Source organism: Idiotropiscis lumnitzeri, chromosome 17 (genome assembly GCF_059441095.1).
Source record: "Idiotropiscis lumnitzeri isolate Australia: NSW breed Sydney's pygmy pipehorse chromosome 17, RoL_Ilum_1.0, whole genome shotgun sequence".
Taxonomy (NCBI): domain Eukaryota; kingdom Metazoa; phylum Chordata; class Actinopteri; order Syngnathiformes; family Syngnathidae; genus Idiotropiscis; species Idiotropiscis lumnitzeri.
Genome location: NC_142407.1, coordinates 13,273,926 through 13,299,497, shown reverse-complemented (window position 1 = coordinate 13,299,497; position 25,572 = coordinate 13,273,926). Strand labels below are relative to the sequence as shown.

Here is a 25,572-nt window from a genome sequence, read left to right as displayed (position 1 = left end):
GCTCTGCACTACAGCATATGCTATAGCTCACTGTTTGACAGGCATGATCACCCACTCTTTTCCGCCCCTCTTTCCCTGCCGACGTTCTCCCCTCTACCTCCAGGGTGCTCCTCTCGGAACCTCAGCTGGCCTCCCTGCCACGGGCGCAGCTCTCTGCTCGTCCTTGCATCGTCCTAAGATCTTCTGCTCCTCTCACCTCAAGACACATGAGGCGTTGGGCTTGATAGCCAGCCGGCTTACCTCAGCATACGTCGGCGGAAAGAAAGCCTCTCGTACTGGATAAAAGCTCCGCTGCTGCTTCCTACTGAGGACTGCAGAGCCGCACCAGCACACGCAGCTCCTGTCTGCTGAATGTCATTTTATGACTGGAGGAATGGTCTCTCCCAAAGCTCCAAGCGCTACAAGGACCCATAAAAAAAAAAAAAAATAAATAAATAAAACTGCACACACACAGGCATAAGCACGCTACCAACCAGCTCCTTCGTAATAAATCAAGTGCCTTGCTGCATCCAGCAAAGGCTGCTGCAGACCTCCCGTCCTGCCTTGTCCCCCTTTTGCTAATTTGAGCACACTCCAGTGCTCAGAGTCACGTCTGCTGCAGAGAGCGCTCGTGAAAAGCTGTCCTGTAAAGCCGATTTCTGGGCTCCATCATCTTGACTCCCTGCAACCTCCTCCTCCCCACCTTCACCTCCCTCCCGCTAACCTCCACTCTCCTTCTCCCTCCACCTTTTGTACTCACGTTTATGTGCGGATCTTTCCCCAACTCGCTCTGCTCTCAGCGCTTAGTCCCCATTTCTGCGTTCCCCCTCCACCTCTGCCTCGTTCTCGTGCATGGAACCGCTCTATCTCTGTCACATTGTGAGCATGCAACAACCCCCCCGCCCCGCCTCCCCGCACCCACTCTCTCTCTCTCTATCTCTCTCTCTCTCTCTCTCTCTCTCTCTCTGGCTCTCTCCTCCCTCTCTCCCGCCCTTCCTGGTAAATGTGCTTACGGTACTCTCCTCGCAGCTTTACTTATGCTTGCAAGAATGCCTCCTTCTGGCCACAAATGAAGGGATTCGACATCTCACGCTGCATTATGTGTCATCATCGCTGCAATCCGTTGTTCCATGGTCTTTCCCCACACTCATCCGAGAAAAACCATTTCCATAGAATGTGTCCCGGCTCCTCCAGTGATTCCCTCCTTCACTTCTTAGCGTCAGGGATGACAACACATCGCCTTTTCCCCTGACCCAACCCTGACGCCGTTCCCATATTCCCTCGCCTAATCGGGCCCTATATGCTCTTCATTCTGTTCACTCCTACTCCCCCCCCTCCTCCTTCATTACATCCCGCGTGCTCCCCATCCCTCTCAGGAGACATGAGTGCTGTATTGCACTTTGCTGTGACATTGAAAGCTGCATTCATTAGATTTATATTAAGGTGATGTGGAAATGGGAAGGTCTCCGTCCATCCTGTGCACACACACGCAGGCAGAGCTGCGTCATTGGTACGCTCGCTTAGAGGCGGTCCGCTCAGGAAGGCCGTATTTCTGCATGGGCAGTGTGAAAGCAGGAAAATAAAAGACACATTTGTGAGTCATTGAAGGGCTTCCCCGTCCACGGAGGATCGGGTGCCGTCGTTTAGCACAAGTGAGAAATGCAGTGGGAAGACGACCAACTTGCACATCAGTGTCAAGTCACCACTTTTCATTTGTGCCATCTTACTCATGCTTCTTCGGAATTTTTAATGACATGCTTTAGCACACGGACGCATGTAACCACAACAGCAAATCTGCTCTATCGTGAAGTGAACAACAAACTCCATCATGCATTTTAGAATCCACTGCATGCAAGTGAACGAATCGAAATGGCTAACACGACAGCGTGAAAGACGGATTTGTCAGTTCAGCATCTCGCGGTCATTCTTGTTCCAAGGACATATGGCGTCGTTGAGGAGAGCAGCAACGGGGAGGTGGGCAATCAAGGGGGATGGCTCGAGTTTGGCGAGGTTCAGGTCTAAAAAAAAAAAACGTGTAGAATGAAGTGCTGGCATCAGCCAGATGGAAACTAGAGCGGCGTAGGATGTGAGCTCCAGAGTCGCAGGTGTGTCTTGCATGACCTACAGCTCAAAAATGCTAAAAAAAAAAAAACACTTACAGCGTGTTCACACAAAGCAGCGGGAAACCGTGCTTTTATGAATTCATATATAGCAATTCAATCATGTAACTGAATCAACCATTCAGCAGAAGGTCACTTTTCATTTCACGCATGTAATCAAACACCCATGCGTTCCTGTATACTGCAACTATCAATTTATTTGCTCAGGTTTTGTTAGAAACGATTAAATTACCCTTTTCGATCAAATAAATGTAACTACAATTATAATGAGCGGGAGCTTCCACATCGCAGTTCTCTGCGATTTGACTTGGCATAATGGATTCTTTCAGTTTTGATTTGATAAGACATCACAGTAGAGCAAAAACGGTCATAAATGACTATTAAAGAAAAAATACTCCCGTCAGCGTGTGTCGGTGTAGTTTCACAGCAGCACAAATTATAGCCTTCAAAATGACTATTAACGCCGTTCTTGAATGGATTTAATAAAAAGTGGTTCTTATAATGGACTTGACAGGAGGTTTTATTGCCAGACTATTGTGTAAAACTGCATTCATTTGACTGGTGAGCGTATGCCATATGAAATACAATTACAATACTATAGATTAATTCGTGTTTTAACTCAATTAAATATTTTAACTCAATTAACTCTAATTTGCATACTTTGCAAATATTGTTCCATATTAGCTGTATGTTTTAAGCACGCCATCTAAGAACATTATTGTCTGGTCAAGTTACCACTGGGCCTTACAAACCAATACTGCTGGAGTGTTAGTACTTGGGGGTAGTTTTGAGAAATGTTTCGAAGATCCCATTCATGAATCAAAGAAAGTTATTAGAACAGTCTTTGAATTAAATTTACTTCATAGTTGATGATTTTGCATTCATTCCGAGATATTATTCAAGTAAATATCGATTACAACTGATTGTTGGTCTATATTACATGATCTCAAGTAGAACTATGCATTAGATTGCAAGAATTCTCCTCACGAGTGCGAGCTTGTCACAGTTTGCCCTCGTGTGGACAAGTTGTGGTATAACATGCATTGAATTAAATACGTTACTAAATAGTGAAAAAAATACAATTGACGTGAGAAAAAAATATACTGAGGATATTGTGTTTCTCTTCCATTCTGAATTCGCAAACACATTATTGTAGGACAGTATTCGATTTATGCCAGTGACATAAAGTGAGAGGCAGAACGACTAATACTTTGGTTGGTCCGCTACCAACTTTAATTATGCTACGGATAATTGATTTTGAAAAGAATATTAATCGCGATTTTTGTAATAATTGCAATCACAATTATTCAGACGATTTTCCCCATACAAAACAAAAACAATGCAGAAAAGGAAACAACATTCAAACAAATCAAGTTTGTTAAAATATCTTTTGTTTAAAACGGTACAACGGTATAAATTCGAGTTTCTTTGTATAAAGAAACAGTGCATTGGAGTTTATTTGCTAATTATTGTAATTATTTTTACTTCTATTAACGGGCGGATAGCAAATTCCACTCCCGCTGCGCGTGGTCGTGCATCCTGTTGTAAGCTATTTTTTATCACCAGTAGATGGCAGCACACTATTTAAGGATAGTGTTCACCGACGCAGAAGAAGAGTGGGCCAAAGTGGCATCTCGCCAGTAGACATGTCACACAAGTAATGTACTGTAATGCTAACTTGTCTGCAGCTCGGCGGTGAGTTGTTCAAAAAGTGTGTAGACGTCGAAAGGGGACATTTTCACAACAGAAACCACGTACAAGTGGCTTCTATCGTGACTTGGGCTAATCGGCTCCACATTACAGATATTTCCTTTTTGAAAACAAGTGGTTAGCTTGCTTTAGCTGGCTAGCTGGGAAGCTCCAGAGAAGTCGCGCACGTCAAAGCTTGTTTCACAGCCATGTCCACGGCCGGAGACTTTGGAAACCCACTAAGAAAATTTAAATTGGTCTTCCTTGGGGAACAGAGCGGTGAGTCTTATTCTTAATTGGGCACATGGACCGTTTTGTTTTAAATTGGTGTTAAATGTGTCCAATTTGGATATGATACCAAATACTTTGGGTGGGTTGTGGCTTTGCTGATATAATCGGTTGTCGTGCCTAGCTCATATTAGCCACGTAACGTATTGATACATATTCCTGAAATGTAATCCCGCTGTTGCTTTCGCTATTAAAACGTAATGTTCTTCTTATTCAAGTGCACGGTTGATATATTTGACGTCGACTTCGTCAGGTGATAATGGTGCTAAATAAGCAACAACTCTTACACTAAAATTGACTAGTAAATCATTTAAAGTCGTCTGTATCAGACGCTTGTGTAATACCGACCTAATGTTGTCTTCTAAACCTGGCCAGTGGCATTCCTGCATTTCTCTTCCCACCTATTTTCCCACTTTCTAGTCGAACATAACATAGAATTCCCATGTAAAGGACAAAAAATGGTCCTGACTCTCAAATCCTTAATCCTCATTTAACAATGTTAAGATAAAAGGCTGCCAACACAACGTTTTAATAGCTCTCACCCAAGAGGTTCTGATGCCTCAAACCAGTACAGAATTACGTATTGATACTGCACTGGAAGTCTGCATGACTCAGCTCTGTGCTTTGTAACTTGAAAGATATTGCTAGCGTCACTATCACTCATTGGATTGCACTGCCCGTTTGAAACCTTCTATTTTATTGTCAAGATTAATTCAGATAAACTCAGAAATCATACCCCCAAATCAAATATCTTGCTCTTAATTCGCGATTAATTGTGCTTAATTCCACCTCCTTGTGGCAACAGTTTGGGAGAATGACACTGTCCCAGGGCACAAATTAACGACTGTAAAAGCATGCTTGGATGAATTTGTTGTTGAAAACTTTTGAACCCTGACCTCAGCCCCATAAAAAATGGTTTTAGGATGAACAGTGAGTCTCGACTTTGTATGTATTATTCACCTTTATACAAACAGAAGATGATTAAATGTTATTAGCCTTTTTCTGTGGAAGATGACTAATACATGCCTGTTAGCATTGTCATTTTGTATATCTGTATGTGTTGCTGCACTTTTTCTGTACCAAGATACATGACTTAAAGAATTTTGATGCTAGTATTGTTTATTTTTTTTTGTAATATTTTTTAATACACGGCATGTGATTGCATATTTTTTTATCTCTAGATCACTGTAAACCGCAACTGGGAGTGGCAACAGTGAGATTGAAGCAGGCACTTGGCCTCATTTTTGAGGATTTGTTCACTGTTTGCACAGCTACTCCTTGTTGTGTTGTTCGCTCCGTCAAATTTTTGTTGGCAACTCGAGAGAAAAAAAAAATATGTTCACTCATAAGTACTTACTTTAATGCCCTCACATCATGTGGGAAAGCCATCCACTTGAATTATTTATTAAATGCTGGCCCACCACTTCTCCACTTTTTAAATTGACAGTTTTTGTGTGTATGGGAATACATTTGCATGTGTTTAAAACATTTGGGTTGGTTTAAACTAAAGAAAAAAGCTTTCATGCGGTCTCTCGATATCTCACAGATTTTTACCCGGTACCGGTCGCCGTTTTCTAAACAGACGTGTTGACTTTGGCCCTCTCGTCATGAAGTGAATGCGTCTTGTAAATGATAGTCCACGCTGGCAAGTGCTCATCTCCCCTGTCCCCCTTCCCTTCCCACACGTATTCACAACAGGATGATGAATGACAACATGAGTTTTTCGGGTCGCTGTGGAGCGCTACTGCTCATGAGCGTGAAGCATGACTCGGTGTTACATTTCCATTGATGTGTGTGTTGCTTTCAGTTGGGAAGACCTCGCTGATCACCAGGTTCATGTATGACAGCTTTGACAACACTTACCAAGTGAGGCCAACGCTCACATTAAAAAAACATTGACGGACTTCTTAGTAAATATGACTAATGAACACCATGTGCCATGTTTTCAGGCCACAATAGGAATCGACTTCCTGTCGAAAACCATGTACCTCGAGGACAGAACGGTAAGTTTTGTGTGTCGCTTAATTTAGCGGTGTCTGATTATTTCAGTTCCCAACATTTGTCTCGTTTGTTTTCCTCTTAAACGTTCCCCGTTCTGCCTTCTAGATCAGATTGCAGTTGTGGGACACTGCGGGTCAGGAGCGATTTCGTAGCCTCATCCCAAGTTACATCAGAGACTCTGCCGCCGCTGTCGTCGTGTACGACATCACAAGTAAGCGGTGATTCCTTTCAATTCCATTTTGTATCTTATATGTAACACCTTTTGAACATCCTTTGGCCAACGCAAACGCGCAAATCACATTTGACGCCATTTTCCATTTCCCTTCTCATCGCGACGGTAGACGTCAACTCCTTCCAGCAAACCACAAAATGGATTGATGACGTGAGAACGGAGCGAGGAAGTGACGTCATCATCATGTTGGTGGGAAACAAGACCGATCTTGCAGACAAAAGGTAATCTCTTCTTCCTTCAGCCAGCGTGCTAATGAAGGCATTGATTGTTGCGGCTCCAACGTCAAGACGGAGTGCTTCACTTCAGAGTTTCCTCATGCGGCAACGTACGTCGTCTGTCTTTGGCTACGATTGTCTGCGTCTGCGATGATTTACCACACTTAGTTCTTTCGTTTTCAAAAGTAGTGAGTAAATGGAACTCCATCATATTATATCTCTTTATTTACCTTCTGTATTCTTCATTACGGGCGGTCAAAATTTGAATTGTTTGTTCCGCAGTCCAAACTCGTGTCAGACGAGTCAGGTCATCTGGGACGGGCTTCTTGTGTGTTTCCCAGAACCTCAAGTGAAGCAGTATTCTGTTACTACCATTTGTCTGAATATTTTGTTTCTCTTTCTGTAATGCTGCGCGCTTTTATGTAAAACCCTTTTGAATTGTCTTGTACAGCAAATGTGTTCTACAGCTAAACTTTCCTTGCCTTGAATGTAACAGGCCAAAACAGCAGCATTTTTTTTTTTTACATTTATGCTATTTTTATCTTTTGGTTTTTGGTCAGTTGCCATCTTTTATAAGGTGTACTGTGTTGATTTAAAACTGTTCGCTTTTTCTTTGTTAATCACAGAGGGCTCTTCAAGCTAGAGACACCAGTAGTAGTTCTTGACCTATTTAAAAAAAAAATAAATAAATAAAAATGTGACGACGCAGACAAGTATGTTGCTGCTTCACAACTTTAGAAAAAAAAAAAAAAAAAACAATTGTCAAGTGATAAAACTAATAATAGATAATAAAAGTCTGTTGTTTGCCATCTTGAGCTTTTCATGAGCTAGTTTGCAGATCAAGCGCAATGCCCTGCAGTAGACTAAATGTTGCTTCTTTGCGACATGTAAGTTTTTGGTCTCTCAGTCAAAATGGATTTCGTCAACATACTTCCTTGACACCAATCCCCACTTTCCTTTGAGCCAGTGTGTTGACGCAATATTGTGGTCGCTAAGGGCGTCACAGAAAGAGCCCAAAAATATAGCAAAAGCTGCAAGTAGGAAAGTACCAATTAACTCCGGATAGTTTTTGCAGGAGTAGAAACAGACAAACTTGTGAATCGAGAGCCACAAAGATTATCCGAGAAAAATTGTTACCTAGCCAGAACGGTACCATACGTACAATGAAGCTCCTTGCTTATCGCTCATTTTTTTTTTTCCTTTTAGTTAATGTTCTTGTTGTGTGATGTCCAACTTTAACCCATTTATCTACCACAGGCAAGTATCTATTGAGGAGGGAGAGCGGAAAGCCAAAGAACTAAATGTAATGTTTATTGAGACTAGTGCGAAAGCCGGCTACAATGTCAAACAGGTAAGATCGAGCGCGCGCGCGTCGTGCTCAGCCACCTCGCCACCGACGCTGCCACCTTGGCGACGCCTCCAAAAGTGATCCCCCCCGACCCCATCCGAGTCACTCATTAGACGGTGCGCTTATGAACCAACCACCGATCAATAGTGCGTTTTGTGAAATGGACGCCTACATTCCATCCTCCCATCCTCCTTGTGTCGCCGGTGAACTTTTGGTCTTCGGAAAAGGTGGCAGCAGGAGCAGGGATGAGCACGACTCCTTCATTCAATTGAAAATATTCAACGTGTACTCCCCCCCCCCCCCCTTCCCTTGTCTGTCTGCGTGACTGTCTGTGTGGTTGGCTGTGTGCGTCCCCGTACGCTGTGACTCATCACAGACAGATTACCACAGAAGAGGGAGAGCAAAGAGCAAAAGAGATGAATGTTCTGTTTATTGAAACAAGCGCAAAGACGGGCTACAATGTCAAACAGGTAGAGCGTGCTCGTGCTCGTGCTCACGCTCGTGTACGTGTGTGTTCATGCTGTCCATTGGTCGGCTTCGTTGGGCTTCACGCACGCATGCATGCTTTCAAACGGAAAAGGCGTCGTTGACCTTTGGCCCCGGGGTGGACATAAACGGGTGTGGCCATTCTGACTGACTCTCTTTTGATGAGAACGATTGACTGATTGGGGGAAAAAACGAATCACCAGAGTGTGAATCGCATCATCGGCGCTTGGATTTTTATGCAAGTGTGCGCTCTGCAAAAGTGCAACGTTTAAAAGCTTGCTGTGTTGGAATGAGGTGAAAAAAAAATGCTCAAAGTCAAGGAAATATTCACACTCTTTGATGAATATCAAAAGATGTGTCAGGATTAAAAAAACAACCAATGAGTATTCGGGGCATGCTGAAAAACTTTGAGATTTGAGTCATTGAATTACAAGAATGAAGTTGAAATGTTACGGGAAGAGTCATTTTAAGAATAAAGCTCAATCTCATTGTCAAGAATTTTGAGATCTTTATTTTCCTATTTATGACTAGACACAGACGCATTTACATAAATGTATTTTTTTTCTTGAAAAATTACATGACTTTATTTATTTAGCCAACATCAGTGTTTATTCTTGTAATATTGACTCCACTCTCGTAACATGAACTTTTTCTTCTAATTCTCACATGTCGTCTTTGTTTTGAACGTGCCCCAAATACTCCTTCATAACATTCCACTTCGCTTCGTCTGTTCAATTCATCATTCACTTGACATCCACTTAGTGGAAAGTCTTTTTTTTTTTTATAATTGGTGTGCCTTTTCGTGTGTGAGTGCTTCAGGTTAACCAGATGCTTGCTCATGCCAATACATCCAAACGTCTCTTCATTACCTTCCAAACAGTGTTTGCAATTTCCTTCATTTCTTTGTCGGGGGTAAAAAATGCTTCTGTTTTTTTTTTTCCCCTCTCGCAGCTCTTCCGTCGCGTGGCAGCCGCCCTCCCTGGAATGGACACCACACAGGACAAAAATAGAGAGGACAGTATCCTTTTGTGTGCGTGTTTGCTGTCTGCTCTCGTCTTGTCATAAGCCGCTACGTCGCTCTCAAACTCGTTTAAGCCCCCCCGTGACAGCTCGCCGTGTCCAGCCTGCCGTTCAAGTGCAGCTTGGTGGATTTGTCAGAGCGCATCATATCCGTCCTCGCCATTGCCATTGACATTGAAATTAAAAAAAAGAAACGTTCTATTCCCTAATTGATGCATCCTTCAGTGATCGACATCAAGCTGGAGAAGCCGCCTGAGCAGCCTGCCAGCGAAAGCGGTTGTGCCTGCTAGAAGTCACCGGGAAACTCTTCTCTTATTGGGCTTGTCTGTCTCTATCTGTACCCTTCACTACATCCGCCTCACTTCTTCAACCCCAAGGAGAAGGGAGACCTTTGTGTTCTCGACAACCTACCCTTGCGTAATGTGGAAATGGTTGCGCAAAAAAAGCGAGCTGGCCTTCTCACGGCGCCAGCTCGGTGTCGACACAGACTGAAAGTCGCAAACAGGCGTGACATGTCAGAGCAACCCTTTCGTCGCAAGGTCGCCCATCTCCTAATATTTCCCAGCATGTCGCCAAGACCTCCAAAAGGACAAAAACATGACGCCCCCACACAGGCTGACACTACACCCTCCCTTTAACCGTCCTCGCACATACTCTTGTTTGAATTTCTTTTCCTGGCTTTCGTTTTCTCCCCTTTTTATTTGGATAGTTTTTTTATTTTATTTTTTCTTAAGAGTATTCTATAGCAATTGTTTGATGATAGTGTTTGGTAAAGAGTTTCTCATATACACAGTTGTTACAAAGAAAAACACTGTAAAAATTACAAATGGAGATGCCGTGAGCATTTTTAAAGTAAAATTAGGGCTTCCTTTCTAGTTTGGTTGGTTAAAAACTTCCTTTTTGCTATCTTTTTTGGGGGGATGTTGATCTTTTCGTTAGTGATTTATCTACATTGACTTGTTATATTTATTTCTACAGAATTCATTGTTTTTTTTTAATGTTTCTTTAATTTCTTCAATCTTGATATGGGCCCCGAATTGCTAATAAAATGTCGACATATCTAGATCACCGTTAGCAGATCAAAGAACACGACTCACTGCTAAATTGTTGGTAAATCATGCAAATTTTCATTGTGCAATTTAAGCTCGTTTCAACATCTAGAGGAAGTTTATTCAGTAGTTTCTGTCTGAAATTGATTTGAAATGAAAAAATAAATAAATAAAATGAACTTGTTACGGCTGCTGCAATTCACTCCCTCATTGGTCCACTTCATTTTCAGATCTTTTTAAAAACGTGCACCTCAGTGACTCCTGTAAGTATTAGCCTGTGTGTAGGTTTTTTTTTTTTTTTTTTTAAATCTAAACTCTAAACGTTGCCTGCGTATTTTCCGTATAATACGAGAGTTACACGTTTTGTATTTTGGATACTATATGCCTGAAATATTAATGCGCACGTTAGCCTTGCATGTCCAACTTTTGGGGGGCTCATTAACCGCATTGATGGCTGCTATTCTTGTATTTTAATTATTTAAGAAAATATTTATTATAAAATATTTATATTTTAACAAAAGGGTTTTGGTTCTGTGCTACCATTTATTGACGGTCCCTAATGACTGTCGGCTTTCCATAGCAACCGATGTAAACATTTCCTACTCAATGGCCTGTTTTGTTGAAACGGCGGTTGTACTAAGTACTGGACTATATGTTTTGTGTGTGTTTGTTTTCGTCATGTCTGTTTTAAGAGTGCTTTTTTTTGGTAGCACATTGACCCGAATTTCTTCCTAACGTTGCAGCGTTGAATGAGACGTCAGTTGGCCGACGGCGACATCATTTGCGTAAATCGCTTTCAAATCATCAACGTCCTAATCGTGCGTGTTACGTCATTCATGTCATCGGTTGCGAACCCCCAAACAGATTTTTTGGTGATTACTATCGCTTTTTGGTGAATGCGACGTTGCCACGAGGATTGAGGAAGACGTCGTGTCGTGGGATTAAAACGCGTTTATTTCAGACTAATCTTTCTTTGATTGATTAAGTGGTTAATTTTACATTTTCATTTCTGACGGGTGGGGGAGTCAAGATCAAGCATTCAACGTTGCAATGTGCAGCGAATACTACGACAAACTTGAAATAAACCGAAATGCAACAGACGCGGACATAAAAAAAGCGTAAGTCTACCTAGCAACAGTTCTGGAAATTAACCAATCACGGGAAGACAGCTAGCGTCAGAATTCCTTTCTGTTTTTTGCAGGTATCGACGTCTGTCACTCAAATTTCATCCGAGCAGCAATAAAGAACCAGAAAGTGCCGAGAAATTTTACCAACTGGGTGAAGCCTACGATGTTTTGAGTGACCGTAAGCATGTCATTTTTTATTTAAAGTTTTATATTAAATACAGCAGTAGTGCATTAATCCTTTTTGGTATGACGATGTATGATGATATTGGTTGTTCTTCATTTTGTTCCACTTTGTATATATTAATTGATTGAATATTATGGAAAACCTAATTTAGTTGAATCCAAAAAGAAACATTACACATTAATAACTACATAGGGGGAAAAAGCTCTGCTGTGTTATTAAGAGACTGATTTGACAATATGATCATTTCTCATGTGTGCCTTTTTTGTGTATTGTGACTTTGGTTTGGATTCTCAGTGTTGGTTCATAACATGAATACGATGTTGTGACAGCTCGAAAAAAGGCAACATATGACAAGTTTGGAGTGGAAGGCCTGAAAGGTGGAATCCCATATGAGTTTGGCAGCGGTGGCGCTTGGTCCACCAAGTACGTCTACCATGGCAATCCAGACAAAACCTTCCGGCAATTTTTTGGCAGTGACAACCCATTTGCAGGTACCACAAATGTTTTGATAATAAACCGCATGTGCAAGATTGATTGCGCAATGATGTCTGTTTGTCTCCTGTCAGACTTCTACACGAATGACATCCCTCTGCTGTTGGGTGGCCTGCTACCAGAGGAGGTCAAGACGCAAGATCCCCCCATCGAGAGGGATCTTCATTTATCCCTAGATGACCTCTTCCATGGTTGCACTAAAAAAATCAAGATATCTCGAAGGGTCAGTTTCGGATGACCTCGCTTGTCTTTTATGTTTAGTTTGACATCAACCAAGGACAGAGCACCACTTTATGTTAAAAAGAAACGCTCCCAAAAATTCTTCTAATTCAACTTGCAGGTTATGAATGATGATGGCTACACGTCAGGTATTAAGGATAAGATTCTGTCAATTGATGTCAAACCTGGATGGAAAGAAGGCACAAAGGTCATTTTCTCCAAAGAGGGCGATCAGGTAAGAGATCAATTGAATTCAATCGTCACAAATGACGCACAAATCGCACATGACGAGACTTGGATATGGCGCAAGGAGTGTTAAGCCTTTTACTCGAAAATGATTTTGTGACCTCCAGGGCCCGAACAAGATCCCTGCTGATATTGTGTTCATCGTGCGACAGAAGACTCACCCTCAGTTCAAAAGACAAAACAACGACTTGATCTACAAGGCCCACATCTCACTGGCAATGGTGAGTCACATGTTCCCGTATATCATATGAAGTGGGGACCGTGGCAGCAACCTGGTCTCTTTCCCCACAGGCCTTGACGGGTTGCTCTGTCAATGTGGAAACACTAGATGGCAGACTACTCAACATTCCCATCAATGACATTGTGCAGTAAGTCTTTATATTTCATTTAGATTCCATATTTGTATTTATACGTCACCAAAACTGTAACCTGAACTAATGACGATCTCGTTTGGATTTACTCATGTCAGATTACTTTACTCTTTCACTTGCGTTCCACCAGAAACTTTTTTTTTCTCTCTCTCTGATTTGTGTGTCACCACCCTGCAGCTTCACATATCAAAAAGTGGTGACCGGAGAGGGGATGCCGCTCTCGCAGAATCCTTCCCAGAGAGGAAACCTCATCCTCATTTTTGGCATCCAGTTTCCTGAGAGGCTCTCCCCGGACAGGAAGGATCTCATCAAACAAGCCCTGCTTTTTAAAAATTGATCGCGGCTTCTCTTCACAAGCCATCAAGAAAAGAAATGTAAGTCGATGACACTAAGACGGAAAGACGATGGCGACTGTTGAGTCATGCTGAAAACACAAAAACGATTCGCTCTTTTCCTTCATTCGCTTTTGTTATGAGCATAACTGTCATGTGTAATCCTTAAACATTATTATCCACTGTTAGGATTAAGATAGCAGTGCGCCAGATTCAAATTTGTGGCCTGAAACTCAAATCAGTCCATGCGTTTTTCTTGATGCGTACAAACTGCTTTGCTTTGTCTTTTCATAAAGTGAGTGAGCTGTCAAAATGATCGAACGAGATCCAATACGACGGTGGTACCCAAAGATCGAAGCAAATCAAACACTTCAACAGTTAATTGCAAAAAACTTGCACTTTATTGTATCGTCTTTAACACCTTTTTGTAACATCCATCCATCCATCAGCTTGTTTCTTTGAATTTATTGACCAGCAACAAATCAAATGTATTTGAGTGCGAGTCCTATCATTAACCCCGAGCACATGGTTCACAAGCAAGCACTGTAATTCTCCCAACAAAAAAAAAAACAAATCAATTCCCTTTTTTTCAATCATATGGCTCAGTCGACTTAAATGGATGTGCTCTCAAGAAGAACGACGCAAGCAACAAAACACACACAAAGTTTGTTGTTGTAAACATAAACATCCTGTTTTCAAGCAGACACCAAATTTGGATCTGCATATTTTGGCCCTTACTAAATTGCAAAAGGTTACCTGAGTTTGTGACCCCCCCAGCCCCCCCCCAAGCTTTGGTCTGTGTGGATTATTGCTGGAAGAGGCTTCAAAAGGGTGACTCCCAGTACTGCGTCACGCCGCGTTTGATTTGCTCGTAGGTGACAAACATGACGATGTTCCAGGAGCCCAGACGCAGGAAAGAAGGCATAAACCTGATGGATGGAAAAAAAAAAATTGTTCCTGATGGGCGCTATCGATGTTTTATCGGATTTACCCTTTATAGAAGGCTGTGGGTCCTTCATTCTTCATCATGGTGAAAGCGCAGTCGATGGCGCTGCGGTACTGCTCGGCACCCGAATTCATGAAGCGTGTTTTAACCACGTCCACCGGCGACGCCACGACTGTGGTACAAAAGCCTGCGCCGAAGGCGGCCGTGAAATGACACGGCAGGTTGTCTGGAAGAAATTAGCGTTCAGCAAATTGGGATGCAAACAAACTCACTCTTAATTTCAATTCACTTGATGCGAAGAATCTGTGTGTGCTCAACCATGATAAAGCAGGCAGGAGTTGGTTGTAGTCGTAATACCACCCATCACCACTAGATGGCAGTTAGTTGCACTTACATTGACTCTTATACTTTTTTTTTTGCAGATTTGGAACGATATGCGAGACAAACATAGTAGAACCTCTCTGATATTCAAATTTGTAATGAGTTTATTTTTGTATCTTACAATTTTGGTTTCTTTATCAGTTTTGTGCTGTCCTTGAATTTTTTTTTTTTATGCGAGAGCTGTCTCAATTGAATTTTTTTTTATACATGCATTGAAAAATGTATTATCGAAAATGTTTTTTTTGCACATGCCCGTAATTTTTGCCCATATTTAACATCGCATTTTTGCTATGCATCTAGTTACGTAGTGCGTGATCTCATGTGAGCGCCCAGAAGCACTTGAAAAATCGTGGCCCCCTCCAGCAATTTTTTTTTTAAGTTGCCCATCCATACAATACTAAATATGAACTACTGAAAAAAATAAACTTCTCTCCAAAATTCTATTTTTTTTAAACACACCTCTTCCTGTTTCTCTGCTCCTTGGCACTCTCGTGAAAACGACATCACAAGAAAAGCCTTTCCTTGATCCACTTTTCTCACCTGTCATCAAGTTATACTTCAGGATAACCTCCTTTATGATGTCGTAGGTCACCAGCTCTGCGCAGTTGACAATGGCATTACGGGTGATGTTGGGCACGCACCCTGCAAGCATACAAAAGATGCTTATTCCCGGAAAGTGAACATCACGATTGAATTGTTAATCCGATCAAAGTCGTACACGGACCTTTCCAAAGGCCTCGTACGCCCTCGTCCCGGGCGATGGTCTTGTAAGCATCCAGGGTCCCGTTGTATCTCCTCCCACCGTCAGCGAGGCGCGCCTGGGCTTGAAAGCGCACTTTCACCACATCGGTCGGTTGTGCCAAAGCCACCGCCATGGCGCCGGTGGTGCAGCCCGCCATGAGCCTCGTGACGATCCCAGAACCTTTTTTCCCCACGCGTTACTATCAGGGAGATGGCGAGATCTTTCCAGGGTCGGGATACTCACTTTCAGTGCCTCGGGTGTAGAATTGCTTCATGGAGTCATAAAGTCCGATTCGTACGGAGGCGAAGCTCATCTGCCTCTGGAGTCCGGCAACCAGTCCGTTGTAAAGACTGGCGGGGCCTTCCGTGCGCACCATGGTGGTGATGGTGCCAAAAACCCCACGATATTTTCTTGCATTGACACCCTCCGCTTTCTGAACCTCGCCCTGAACCTAAAGATCGTGCCGCATATTGAGTGAGGGACATAATGTACAGGATTCATTTTTATCCGGGCGGCACGTGACTTAGTGGTTAGCTCGTCTGCCTCGCAGTTCTGAGCTTCACGTTTCATGAGTGGAGTTTGTTTAATCTATAATCGTTCAGTCCCTTCAAAGATTGACAGGATTTGTCTTTTTTCTTCGTTTTCAGACCAACTAAGCGGATTTAATCATTTCTCCCAGCACACTGGTTCGGAATCAGCCATCAACAAGTTCCCACCTGTAGTCGCACTTTGGCCGTGTCCAACGGAAACGTAAACAGGTCCGCGACGCACGCTGCAGCGCCAGCGCCGAAGAACTTGACCGTCGCCGAGGGCACCACCTCACTGCCTTTCATCGCCACCATTTTCCGTGAAAAATATGCACTCAGCCCAACTTGACCTGCACATATAACACTTCGGTCAAGTTACATAATAGCACTTGAGAGAGTTGAAAGAACCATATTTGGAAGCCACGGCGGCAATGTTTCATGTCTGTCAGCCAATCAGTCAATTAAGTCGAGTAAAAAAAAAAAAAAAATGGAACTTTGACGTCTTAAGCCGTCAATGGCAGTAAATGCCAACAATAAAATGAACTCACTAAATGTAACAAAACAAGTGTTCAGTTGTTCGTGTTTCATCATAATGATCAACACATTTGGTTTTGTAACATAATGGATCAAATAGAACATTTTCAATTTGAGTTGAAATTGTTGTAACGTAGGAATTATTACTTACTTTTGCAAAATGATTGTAAATCTGGCAATATTGACACATTTTGAGGAAATTATTTCATTTCATCTTTTCTTTCCAGGCTTATGGAACAACTCAAGAATTAAAAAAATATCGTGACATTAAACTTGACACTCTTTGAAGTTCCAAAAAAAAACAAAAAACAATTAATTGTAGACTTGAAGTAATCCTTTGTTTGATGCTTCAAACATTTCATGCCAACTGCTTTTCATCTGGCTTTCATTGTGAACATATCCGACCGACTTCTGTCTAAAGGCAGCCGCCACAAATCGCCATCGCATCCTTAATGCATTGAAACCAAATCCATTACCTTTGTTTTCCCGAATCAGCAAAAAGAAGAAACAATCCTGCAGGTGCTCCCTACTCTGTGGCCGCCTGCTCGCTGCTTGTGTCGCCGCCAAGCTCTTGAATTTATGGTCACCTTTTGCACATGACCCCCAGGCTGCGTGACAACTTGGACCCACCTGTTATGTGAGTCGCATGTTTACCAGGGTGGGAGCCAGACACAGATGGGATACTCGAGCTCTTGTTGATCTTCACTTTGCAGCGTCACCGACGGACGGGACTCGTGGACGCTTGCAAACGTTCAAATGGAATGATTGAAAGCACTTTCAAAGACTTTGATGTCATCGGCGGTGGCTTGATCTATGATTATGCAATTCCTTGCATGTACTTTATGTTCATCTGGTGACTCCCATTTGCAACTAATGAGAGGTTTCCTTCTGGAATTCCTTTGGTGCTTTCGCTGGCCATTGGAGGGACTCCGCCAGGGCTGTGTTGGAGAGCAAAAAGTCGACACACTACTTGAGAAAAGAAATATTGGTGGAAGAAATCTTTGTGAAAGCAGCACTGATTTCATTCCTGTAATGAACGGTAATAATTCAGCTCTGCAATGTGCTTGAGTATGAACGTCAAAACGAAGCTTTGCTGTCAATAATCTACTGTACAATACTTTTTGGGATAATTTGGCACCATGGCACCAGAAGACTTCTCTGCACACAAAATGCAAACGGCTCTTATACTGACACCACGAGAACATCATCGCATCGCAGTCGCGTTTGTTTTTAAGAGGGATTTAGCGTTATGAAAAAAAATAATATATATATATATATATATATATATATATATATATATATATAAATATATATATATATATATATATATATATATATATATATATATATAAATAAATTAATTAATTTTTTAAATATTAAAAAAAGAAAAAATATTGAAAAAAATATTGAAAAAAAATAATAAAAAAGATTATTAATTTTCTTTTTAAAAAATATATATAATAAAAAAAATTAAAAATAAGAAATTTTCCCCTAGTGGGGTTTTGAGTTTTTATGTCGATTGTGGTTACATCAAGCCCTTTGAGACTGTGCTTAAGGGCGTGACAAATAAAATTGACTTGACTTGACTTACCACGGTACCCCCTGAGCCATGAGCGCTCCAAAAAGTTGGTAAATCTCAGAACTAAATGTTCTCTAATCTCGTTGCACACTTGAGTACAATGACAATAAAGGGATTTCTGATTCTGATTTCTTGTATATAAGTTGCGGTCATGCTTTCAGTTGATGAAGGTGGGTGGACGGACAGCAAGCTTGGAGTGTCCGCACATTCTACTTGCTACAAACACCCCAAAGCGAGCTATGTCCGCAAGAGGGCCGTCACTTTTTTTCGGCACCGTTGGAGTGTGCATGCCTGCCTGCCTCCATATACGCCGCATGTGACTTTCCGTGGCTTCGGCCCAGCACACTTACGTCACCAGTCACAAGGGAGAGAAGCAACTATGTCGTCGTTTTTATGTTAACGGCCTCGTTTTGATTTCCGATACGATGGCAAATTTAGGCTTGTAAAGTGCAAAGGAAACAGCATCAGAACTTTCCCCTAGAAAAGTTATCTAACATGAACTTCTTGACTTCCAGGGCAATATAAAAGGACCCTCGCAGATTGTAGACCGAGCCGTAAACACCTGCTGGCTGTTCCAGCTTCAACCGGATCGAGGTGACCTCGTCATATACGGCCCTTGCCAAATGAAACCGAGCAGGGCCGCTCGCTTGCCTCACTTGTGCTCTGCTGCACGCCGAATTCCACTAAGTGCGCATCAGCGCCGTGAACACAGCTTATCACCGCTGCCTGCGCTAGAAATAAGGCCCGCGGCTATTTTTAAACTCAGATGCTGCTTCATGTAAATGTTTGTACGCTTGATTATTCACTGAGCCGTCCGCCTCTGTCTCAAGTCAAATGATTTCATTGTTGGAGATAGAGAAAGGAGCTCTTGAAAACAACACCTCGAATTTACCGCATTAATATAATACAGTATGAGTCTGTCATTTTGCCAGAATTAAAGATGATTTGCGCTTGTGGGGTTTTTTTTTTTTGGTAGCATTATTATAGCGTTTTTTTAAAAGATGCCTCTATTGTATTTACATTGTTTAATTGTTAGTATTGTATAATATTAGAACATTTTCTCATGCACTAAGACTATTGTTGTCTATCTCCTTATGCAACTTGATACCCTGTCCTGGTAAATTTTGAACACTAGAATAACAAAGTCCACCCTACTTTTCTGTCGACCTGATGAGAACAAGTCATGCGATAGGATCAAATTTAAACCCTTTAAAAGCCACAATGACATTGTACGATGTGATCTTTGTGTCGTGTAATTATATTGCATGTCTGAAAGAATAATGGAGTTGTAACTCCTACCCACCGACCTACCAATGCCTACAGCACCAGAAAAGTGATTTCTATTTGTTCCAAAACCTATTTAAGTCAAATACTTGGAAATTATTGCTCATCTGTCTCTGCTAATGATGTGTAGTGTCAAGCAGAATAACTACATGCTCTCCTACTAGAAGGCAGCTATAGGCATTCAATACTGATTCCTTCATTTCTACCCCATTTACACACACACACACACATACCAGGCACCACATAATTTTTTATGAATAAGGCTGGCGGGTCAAGGGTATCCAGATCGCGGCAAAAAAGGGTCAAGAGTCCAGCTCTGATAATGAAAATAATATAAAATGTAATATGTTAATGTATTTAGGAATATGTATGAAGTAAGGGTTAGGTTGAGCAACAGGTGTATTTTTTCTTAAACGTCATAGCTATAAATTACAACGCATGGTATATGTATTGTGTGAGCTTCTACAAGTCAAACTGGAAATGAAAACGTCTCAGAAACCTGATTGGAGTCAAAATGTGTTTAGGTACACATTAGGTCATATATTATTAAAATTTGCTATTTTTCCAGTGTTATTTTTTCATTATTAAAATGAATGAACTCTTGTACTTATAGAAAATATCCTATTGCTTCTTGTTGATAGATCTGGACACTAGAGGGCGACATAACATCAGCCATAGCGGAGAAGAATGAGAAAGCGGATGTGACGTAGTGAAGAGAATTAGCCCAATAGCCGTTAGCCTGTGGTCCAAATGTAGCAGCAGTTAGCTGGCATCGGTTGCGTCATGTGTGCCTAGCATCCGTGCTGGTGTGAAAGAAGAAAAAGTAGGTTGATGTCACTTTCAAGCTTTCCTGACAGCGATCGAGATCCGCTTTCAGCAACATGGAGAAACAGTTGCATTTGAACCTGTTAGCTTCCAGACCTCCGATGCCGGGTGGCTTTCAGTCCAGCTCCAAAATGAGGATGGGGTGAGTCAATACGCATCATATTAGCGTGCCATCAGCTGTGTTGCTCTTTAACATTTGAACAATTCGAATTCATCAGTTTCGTTCGGTCTGCATTATTGTCGGACAAGCATTAGTGGTCATGTCAACTGACTAAATTAGCCTGCGGACTGGATCGCAAGCAGCGACGTCGTCAAGACATTGAAATGGACCAGGTTTAATATGACACGACAAGCTCAGTTTTGGACCGTATTCAGACTGTAAGGATTTTTTTATATGGCGCTTATAAACTTGAGGGTCACAGCTTTGATTCAAAGCGCATATAAATAAAATGGTCTTTTTGATATACCAGAAGTCCAGCATTAGTAGACATGATTGAGCAGTTGTTGAAGTATTCATACCATAACTCAATGTCCAAGTAATCGCAAACTGTGTTTCTGCACAACTTGGTCATAAAATGCAACCTCATCTACTTCCAAGGCATGACAATCGAAAAACTAAGTCGTCTTGATAGTAACTAGTAATGCCTTACATTTATTGGAGATGGAAACTTTAACTAACACCTCACTCATTGATTGCACCCAAGTTTGGCTGACTCTTGATTCTGATTAACTGCAAGAGAAATCTTTAGACAAGGACCTTCTATACTTTTTCCACACTGCAGGGTGAACGTTCACGTGATTTTTGCAGTAAAAACATGAAAATGTCTTGATTTTAACCAGCCTCTGTCAATTGTTGTGGCTTTGGTGAAAACTGATGATATTTTGTGACCACACTATGCAGAAATGCATCTAATTCCAAAAGCTTTTCATGCAAGTGTATTCACTGTGCAATTAGGAAAAAAAGGTTTATATACAGTTCTGATCTTTTTTTTAATCATTTTGATTATTATCAATACTGTGAGATTTATATTTTTCAGTAAGAAAAGTTAACACACAACTGAACAGTCCAAATGAAAAATCCCCTCTAAATAAATGATTTCCATCCATTTGTATCGTCAATGGCTGTTCAGACAAAGCTTTGTTTGTTTTTTTAATCCAGGCCTGGAAGGAGGAGAGATTTCACCCCGCTGTCCTGGAGTCAGTATTTTGAAACCATGGAAGATGTTGAAGTGGAAAATGAAAATGGCAAAGACATATCTTTTACTGCTTCTGCATGCCTGCAGAAACATTGTAATGATGATTGTGGTGATCCTTCAAAGTATTCTATTCCAATGAGCCCACACTCAGATGAACATTTCAGTTCAGTCAACAAGAAGCTGTAATAGCGTCTCGCTATTGAGTTGTGCGTTTCTTTGACGGCATGGAACGTTTTCAGAGTTTACTGCAGCGGTGCTCATGGGCCTGTGCTGCTCCTGCTTCATGGCGGAGGACACTCGGCACTCTCCTGGGCCGTCTTCACTGTGAGCGTCATGACCGTTACGATTAGTGTGTCCTCCCATACTGCACGACGGTTAAAATGCTGGTTGTTTTAAAAGTCTCCTTCAAGACATTCCGACATGTTTTACAGGCTGTCATCTACAGCAGGATTAACTGCAGGGTGGTGGCTATGGACCTTCGAGCTCATGGTAGGTGGCATGTACTGTATTCGTCATCACATGAGATTCAGCAGCCACATAAAAACGCACAGAGCAGCAAAACATACAAGCACATCAATTCGACGATGTTGAGGAGCTTTGCTTTATCGGGGGAACACTGAATTCATGTTCACTTCTGTCTTCTCCTGCAGGTGACTCCAACGTGAAGAATTCTGAAGATCTCTCTGCAGACACTATGGCCAAGTAAGTTGCTGGATATTGGAGAAAGAGGTGCAGTGGTTATAACAAGTCTATAACCCCGTCTTAAAATGCCAAGTTGTTTAGATGAGACCAAGCAAAATAATTTTTTCCATAATTAATATGGCAGCTCAATTTAATTGGTTAATTTTGAATTCCACATTACTGCCATTGCTTTATTTTCCTTCTCCACTCAAAGTTTTCTTTATTCCCCCCCTACATTAGTTGTCATGGTGGGCAAGTTTTTAAATTCTTTTCTTCTGCAAAGCCATGGCATTTGAACAGGATTGGGAAGACTAAAACTGTATTTAGTGGCACTTCACATGCCATGTCATTCATTGATGGTGGAATTTGGACCTTATATCAAATACAAAGTTATCAGATTCTCTTTCCTCTTCTTTCCAAAGGGATGTTGGCAAAGTGGTCGAGGCGCTTTATGGAGAAAACCCACCGCCGATCATGATTATTGGGCACAGCATGGGCGGGGCCATAGCCGTTCACACCGCCGCTGCCAATCATATATCGTCGCTGCTTGGCCTCTGCGTCATCGACGTCGTCGAGGGTAGTAGGGTTTTTTCTTTTTTGTGTTTTTTTTTTGAGGGGGGGTGTGCTAATTTATATGACACCATATGGAAAGCGTTTTGTGACAGCTCCAGCTGTTGGGAAATGTGCTGTATCACCAAAGTTGTAAATCCTCAACAAACATTTGTTTAGTAATCTTAAACATGCAGTCCGTTGTGTCTTCTCTCTCAGGCACAGCAATGGACGCTCTGAACAGCATGCAGAATTTCCTCCGAAGTCGGCCCAAAATGTTTAAATCGCTGGAAAATGCCATCGAATGGAGGTGAGCCGAAAAGAGAACCGTTGTTGGCATCTGGCGCTTCAGAATCTTCCGTTTGGTGTGAGCGCCCGCTTAAAGCATGACTACATTTCCATGTTAGTGTGAAGAGCGGCCAGATCCGAAACATCGAGTCGGCACGGGTGTCGATGGGAGGCCAAGTGAAAAAGTATGTACCGCCTTGTCCAGCGCTGGCCATATTCATCCAAACGTCTCCGTGTGTGCCAGCATTTGCTCATGACAAGTCTCCAGTCCTCACGCTTTTCCGCTGCGCCGACATTGACAGATGTGAGGAGTCCACCAGGAGTCCGCTGGTCTCCAATAGCATCGGTGAAGGGATAATCGAAGAGGAGGAGGATGAAGAAGGCGGCGAGGAGTCCAACAAGAAAAGAATGAAGGAAGATGACCAAGAGGTAAATTGTGTGTGTGAAGCTGACCTGCGCAATATTGTGAGATCTCTCGCAGAGAACATGTGAAAAAGCAACAGATCTCCCAACAACTTTTTCAAATCTCGCTAGCTTGCGCAAACGAAGCTAATCTTGTGTCCCTCGGCTGTTACCTATTTTTTGTTGCAGACGCAGAAGGAAAGCGTGTTCACGTGGCGAGTCGATTTGGCAAAGACAGAAAAGTACTGGGAGGGCTGGTTTAAAGGCCTGTCGTCACTTTTTCTCACCTGCTCTGCGCCAAAACTGCTCCTGCTCGCAGGTGCGATCGCTCACCTCGCCACCATTTCTCATAATCGACATTTTGTTGGTTTGGAATTCACGCGTGTTCTTTGTGCAGGGGTGGACAGGCTTGACAAAGATCTGACTATTGGACAGATGCAAGGTAAAGAGGTCGAATCAACATCAAAGCAAATGACAAACTCCTTTGTTTGCTCATCTGTCTGACTTTTGTCCACAGGGAAGTTTCAGATGCAAGTCCTCCCTCAGTGCGGCCACGCCGTCCACGAGGATGCTCCTGAAAAAGTACGTCGCCCAAAAAGCTCAACTTGGCTTTGTTATTCGCTCAACGGCTTCTAATTGTTGCGCTGTCGTCTCTTTCTAGGTAGCAGACGCGCTAGCGACGTTTATGGTCCGGCACAAATTTACGGACTTTAAAGAAGGTTACATGTGGTAGGTGATTCTCCTCCTAAATGCGTATGATCGGGTTCAAAATGTCGTTGCGGACTTGACAAATTCTCAAGAAAATCCCAATTTTTGAAACGGAATGCATGAAAAACCGTCGTTGCAAAATGTAAGCTGCTCTTGCATCTTGTCAAAATATCAAAACTAATGTCTAATTTGTCTGCTCTTTCTACAGTTAATTGAATATGTTGCCATCGAAAAAATATTTGAAGAATCGTCAACATCGTTGCGCAACAGCAGATTACAAAGGATATTAAGAAAAACAGAAAAAGAAACAAATTTGTTTTGTAGATAATTTGCCTTTCTGCTTTGCCTTATTTTATTGTAAAACAAGAATTTGTTTGTATTCTTTGCTCTTTGTTTTTGTCATGTAAAGTTGCTCTTAAGTTTTTTTGTTTTTTTTCCTCAAGACTTGATGTGTTTTGGTTACAAAATGTGTTTGTGATGGCACACGGTGGTTCAGAGGGATTTTTGTTCTTCCTTTCTTCAAATGTGTAAAATTTAGCAATATGTCATGTAGCCAGATCAAACCGGCTGAATTACGACTGGTTTACTTCAAGGTTCTCTACGGTCGACCTTGTAAAGAACTCAAACTTTGGCACTGTTCAAAAACATTATTTGATTGCCACACCATATTCCTCGCTACCCCCCCAAACCAAATCGTTTCCATCCACTTGCGCTCAAAATAATTCAAATCTCGTTCCAAGTTGTACTTTCAGTTGAGAACAAATTTAATAGCCCCACATAATCAATATCAGTCATTATCTTTATTTAAAGCTAATTCAAATTGAAATGATTTGTGATTTTGAGTGCAGCTGTTAAAAACCTACATTTGATTTGTGAGTTTTGGATTATTGCTTGAGTGCGTCGTGAACAGCAAATGTGTGTACATGAATTTAATATCACATAGCACAATGGCACCCGATGCACACAAACGACAGTTACTTACTTTCTGCGTTTCATGGAATAAAATGAGGATTTCAACTCTTGTTTGTGTCTGTTTACACGTTACTATATTGTGTGTAGTCCAAACTGGCGTGTGGAACAAACGTGAATGGATTTAAAGTTTTCTTAAAACTCGTGACAAACGGTGATGGGTACCAACACTTCCAAATCTTTGCTGAGGCACCGTTAAGACGAAAAATCAACAATGTCAAACCATATCCAGCAGATGGCCTCATTGGTATAGATGTGAAAATAATGGGCACCCAATGTAAAAATACTCAATACATGCAATCGAATGAGTTTCTTGACTTATTTGTGTTCACCTAGTCCCAATGTACACACACAAACTGTGAGACTAATTTATGAGCATAAACAGGGAAGGGGGGTGACAACCCATGGAAGAAAAAGCAATGTCTGAGCGGGAGGTGGACTCATTTAACCGATCTTTCCTCTGCCACAAGCCTCGAGTCCTCTCAAAACCTTCTTGGCCTCTGCGAAAGAGCACTTGAAGGCCTGAAAAACATTCCAGAGAGGGAGAAGTACCTGGTGACGGG

The 25,572-nt window shown here is 41.9% G+C and overlaps 4 protein-coding genes across 5 annotated transcripts; 3 read left to right on the top strand and 1 right to left on the bottom strand.

Moving 5' to 3' along the window:
- Positions 1–3,698: 3,698 nt before the first annotated feature.
- On the top strand, positions 3,699–10,606 carry rab6a (RAB6A, member RAS oncogene family). 2 transcript variants are annotated; one of them, XM_088278855.1, is made up of 8 exons: positions 3,699–4,067; positions 5,884–5,942; positions 6,026–6,079; positions 6,183–6,288; positions 6,419–6,530; positions 8,249–8,342; positions 9,310–9,376; positions 9,604–10,606. In XM_088278855.1, exons 1-8 carry the CDS (start codon positions 3,998–4,000, stop codon positions 9,666–9,668), a joined length of 627 nt encoding a protein of 208 aa, XP_088134981.1. In that variant the 5' UTR covers positions 3,699–3,997; the 3' UTR covers positions 9,669–10,606. The 2 variants fall into 2 exon arrangements, with proteins under 2 accessions (XP_088134981.1, XP_088134980.1); XM_088278854.1 differs by lacking the exon at positions 8,249–8,342 and adding an exon at positions 7,782–7,875.
- Positions 10,607–11,050: 444 nt separating this feature from the next.
- On the top strand, positions 11,051–16,699 carry dnajb13 (DnaJ heat shock protein family (Hsp40) member B13). Its single transcript, XM_088278853.1, has 9 exons — positions 11,051–11,545; positions 11,629–11,732; positions 12,068–12,229; positions 12,305–12,453; positions 12,571–12,684; positions 12,803–12,916; positions 12,987–13,063; positions 13,244–13,440; positions 16,115–16,699. The coding sequence occupies exons 1-8, from the start codon at positions 11,478–11,480 to the stop codon at positions 13,401–13,403; spliced, it is 948 nt and encodes a 315-aa protein (XP_088134979.1). The 5' UTR covers positions 11,051–11,477; the 3' UTR covers positions 13,404–13,440; positions 16,115–16,699.
- Positions 13,769–17,109, bottom strand: LOC148320346 (dicarboxylate carrier UCP2-like). The gene is made up of 7 exons (XM_088278856.1): positions 17,005–17,109; positions 16,184–16,344; positions 15,711–15,918; positions 15,450–15,647; positions 15,266–15,367; positions 14,390–14,570; positions 13,769–14,327 (listed from the first exon to the last, which is right to left on the bottom strand). The coding sequence occupies exons 2-7, from the start codon at positions 16,307–16,309 to the stop codon at positions 14,222–14,224; spliced, it is 921 nt and encodes a 306-aa protein (XP_088134982.1). The 5' UTR covers positions 16,310–16,344; positions 17,005–17,109; the 3' UTR covers positions 13,769–14,221.
- Positions 17,110–20,091: 2,982 nt separating this feature from the next.
- Positions 20,092–25,062, top strand: ppme1 (protein phosphatase methylesterase 1). Its single transcript, XM_088280446.1, has 14 exons — positions 20,092–20,358; positions 21,376–21,469; positions 21,644–21,736; positions 21,844–21,901; positions 22,063–22,114; positions 22,516–22,670; positions 22,862–22,952; positions 23,050–23,115; positions 23,233–23,359; positions 23,522–23,651; positions 23,730–23,774; positions 23,850–23,914; positions 23,994–24,061; positions 24,249–25,062. The coding sequence occupies exons 1-14, from the start codon at positions 20,273–20,275 to the stop codon at positions 24,250–24,252; spliced, it is 1,134 nt and encodes a 377-aa protein (XP_088136572.1). The 5' UTR covers positions 20,092–20,272; the 3' UTR covers positions 24,253–25,062.
- The last annotated feature ends 510 nt before the right edge of the window (positions 25,063–25,572 follow it).

Bases quoted from the DNA above. Each gene is read 5' to 3' on its own strand.
- LOC148320346 (XM_088278856.1), bottom strand. From the start codon at position 16,309: ATGGTGGCGATGAAAGGCAGTGAGGTGGTGCCCTCGGCGACGGTCAAG. The intron at 15,368-15,449 runs GTCCGTGTACGA...GTATGCTTGCAG, and splicing joins CGTACGAGGCCTTTGGAAAG to GGTGCGTGCCCAACATCACC. The intron at 14,328-14,389 runs GTAAATCCGATA...TCCATCCATCAG, and splicing joins CCCACAGCCTTCTATAAAGG to GTTTATGCCTTCTTTCCTGC.
- dnajb13 (XM_088278853.1), top strand. From the start codon at position 11,478: ATGTGCAGCGAATACTACGACAAACTTGAAATAAACCGAAATGCAACA. The intron at 11,546-11,628 runs GTAAGTCTACCT...TGTTTTTTGCAG, and splicing joins GACGCGGACATAAAAAAAGC to GTATCGACGTCTGTCACTCA. The intron at 11,733-12,067 runs GTAAGCATGTCA...ATGTTGTGACAG, and splicing joins CTACGATGTTTTGAGTGACC to CTCGAAAAAAGGCAACATAT.
- rab6a (XM_088278855.1), top strand. From the start codon at position 3,998: ATGTCCACGGCCGGAGACTTTGGAAACCCACTAAGAAAATTTAAATTG. The intron at 6,080-6,182 runs GTAAGTTTTGTG...TCTGCCTTCTAG, and splicing joins TGTACCTCGAGGACAGAACG to ATCAGATTGCAGTTGTGGGA. The intron at 6,289-6,418 runs GTAAGCGGTGAT...TCGCGACGGTAG, and splicing joins CGTCGTGTACGACATCACAA to ACGTCAACTCCTTCCAGCAA.
- ppme1 (XM_088280446.1), top strand. From the start codon at position 20,273: ATGGAGAAACAGTTGCATTTGAACCTGTTAGCTTCCAGACCTCCGATG. The intron at 21,470-21,643 runs ATATCTTTTACT...ACGGCATGGAAC, and splicing joins AAAATGAAAATGGCAAAGAC to GTTTTCAGAGTTTACTGCAG. The intron at 22,115-22,515 runs GTAAGTTGCTGG...TTCTTTCCAAAG, and splicing joins TCTGCAGACACTATGGCCAA to GGATGTTGGCAAAGTGGTCG.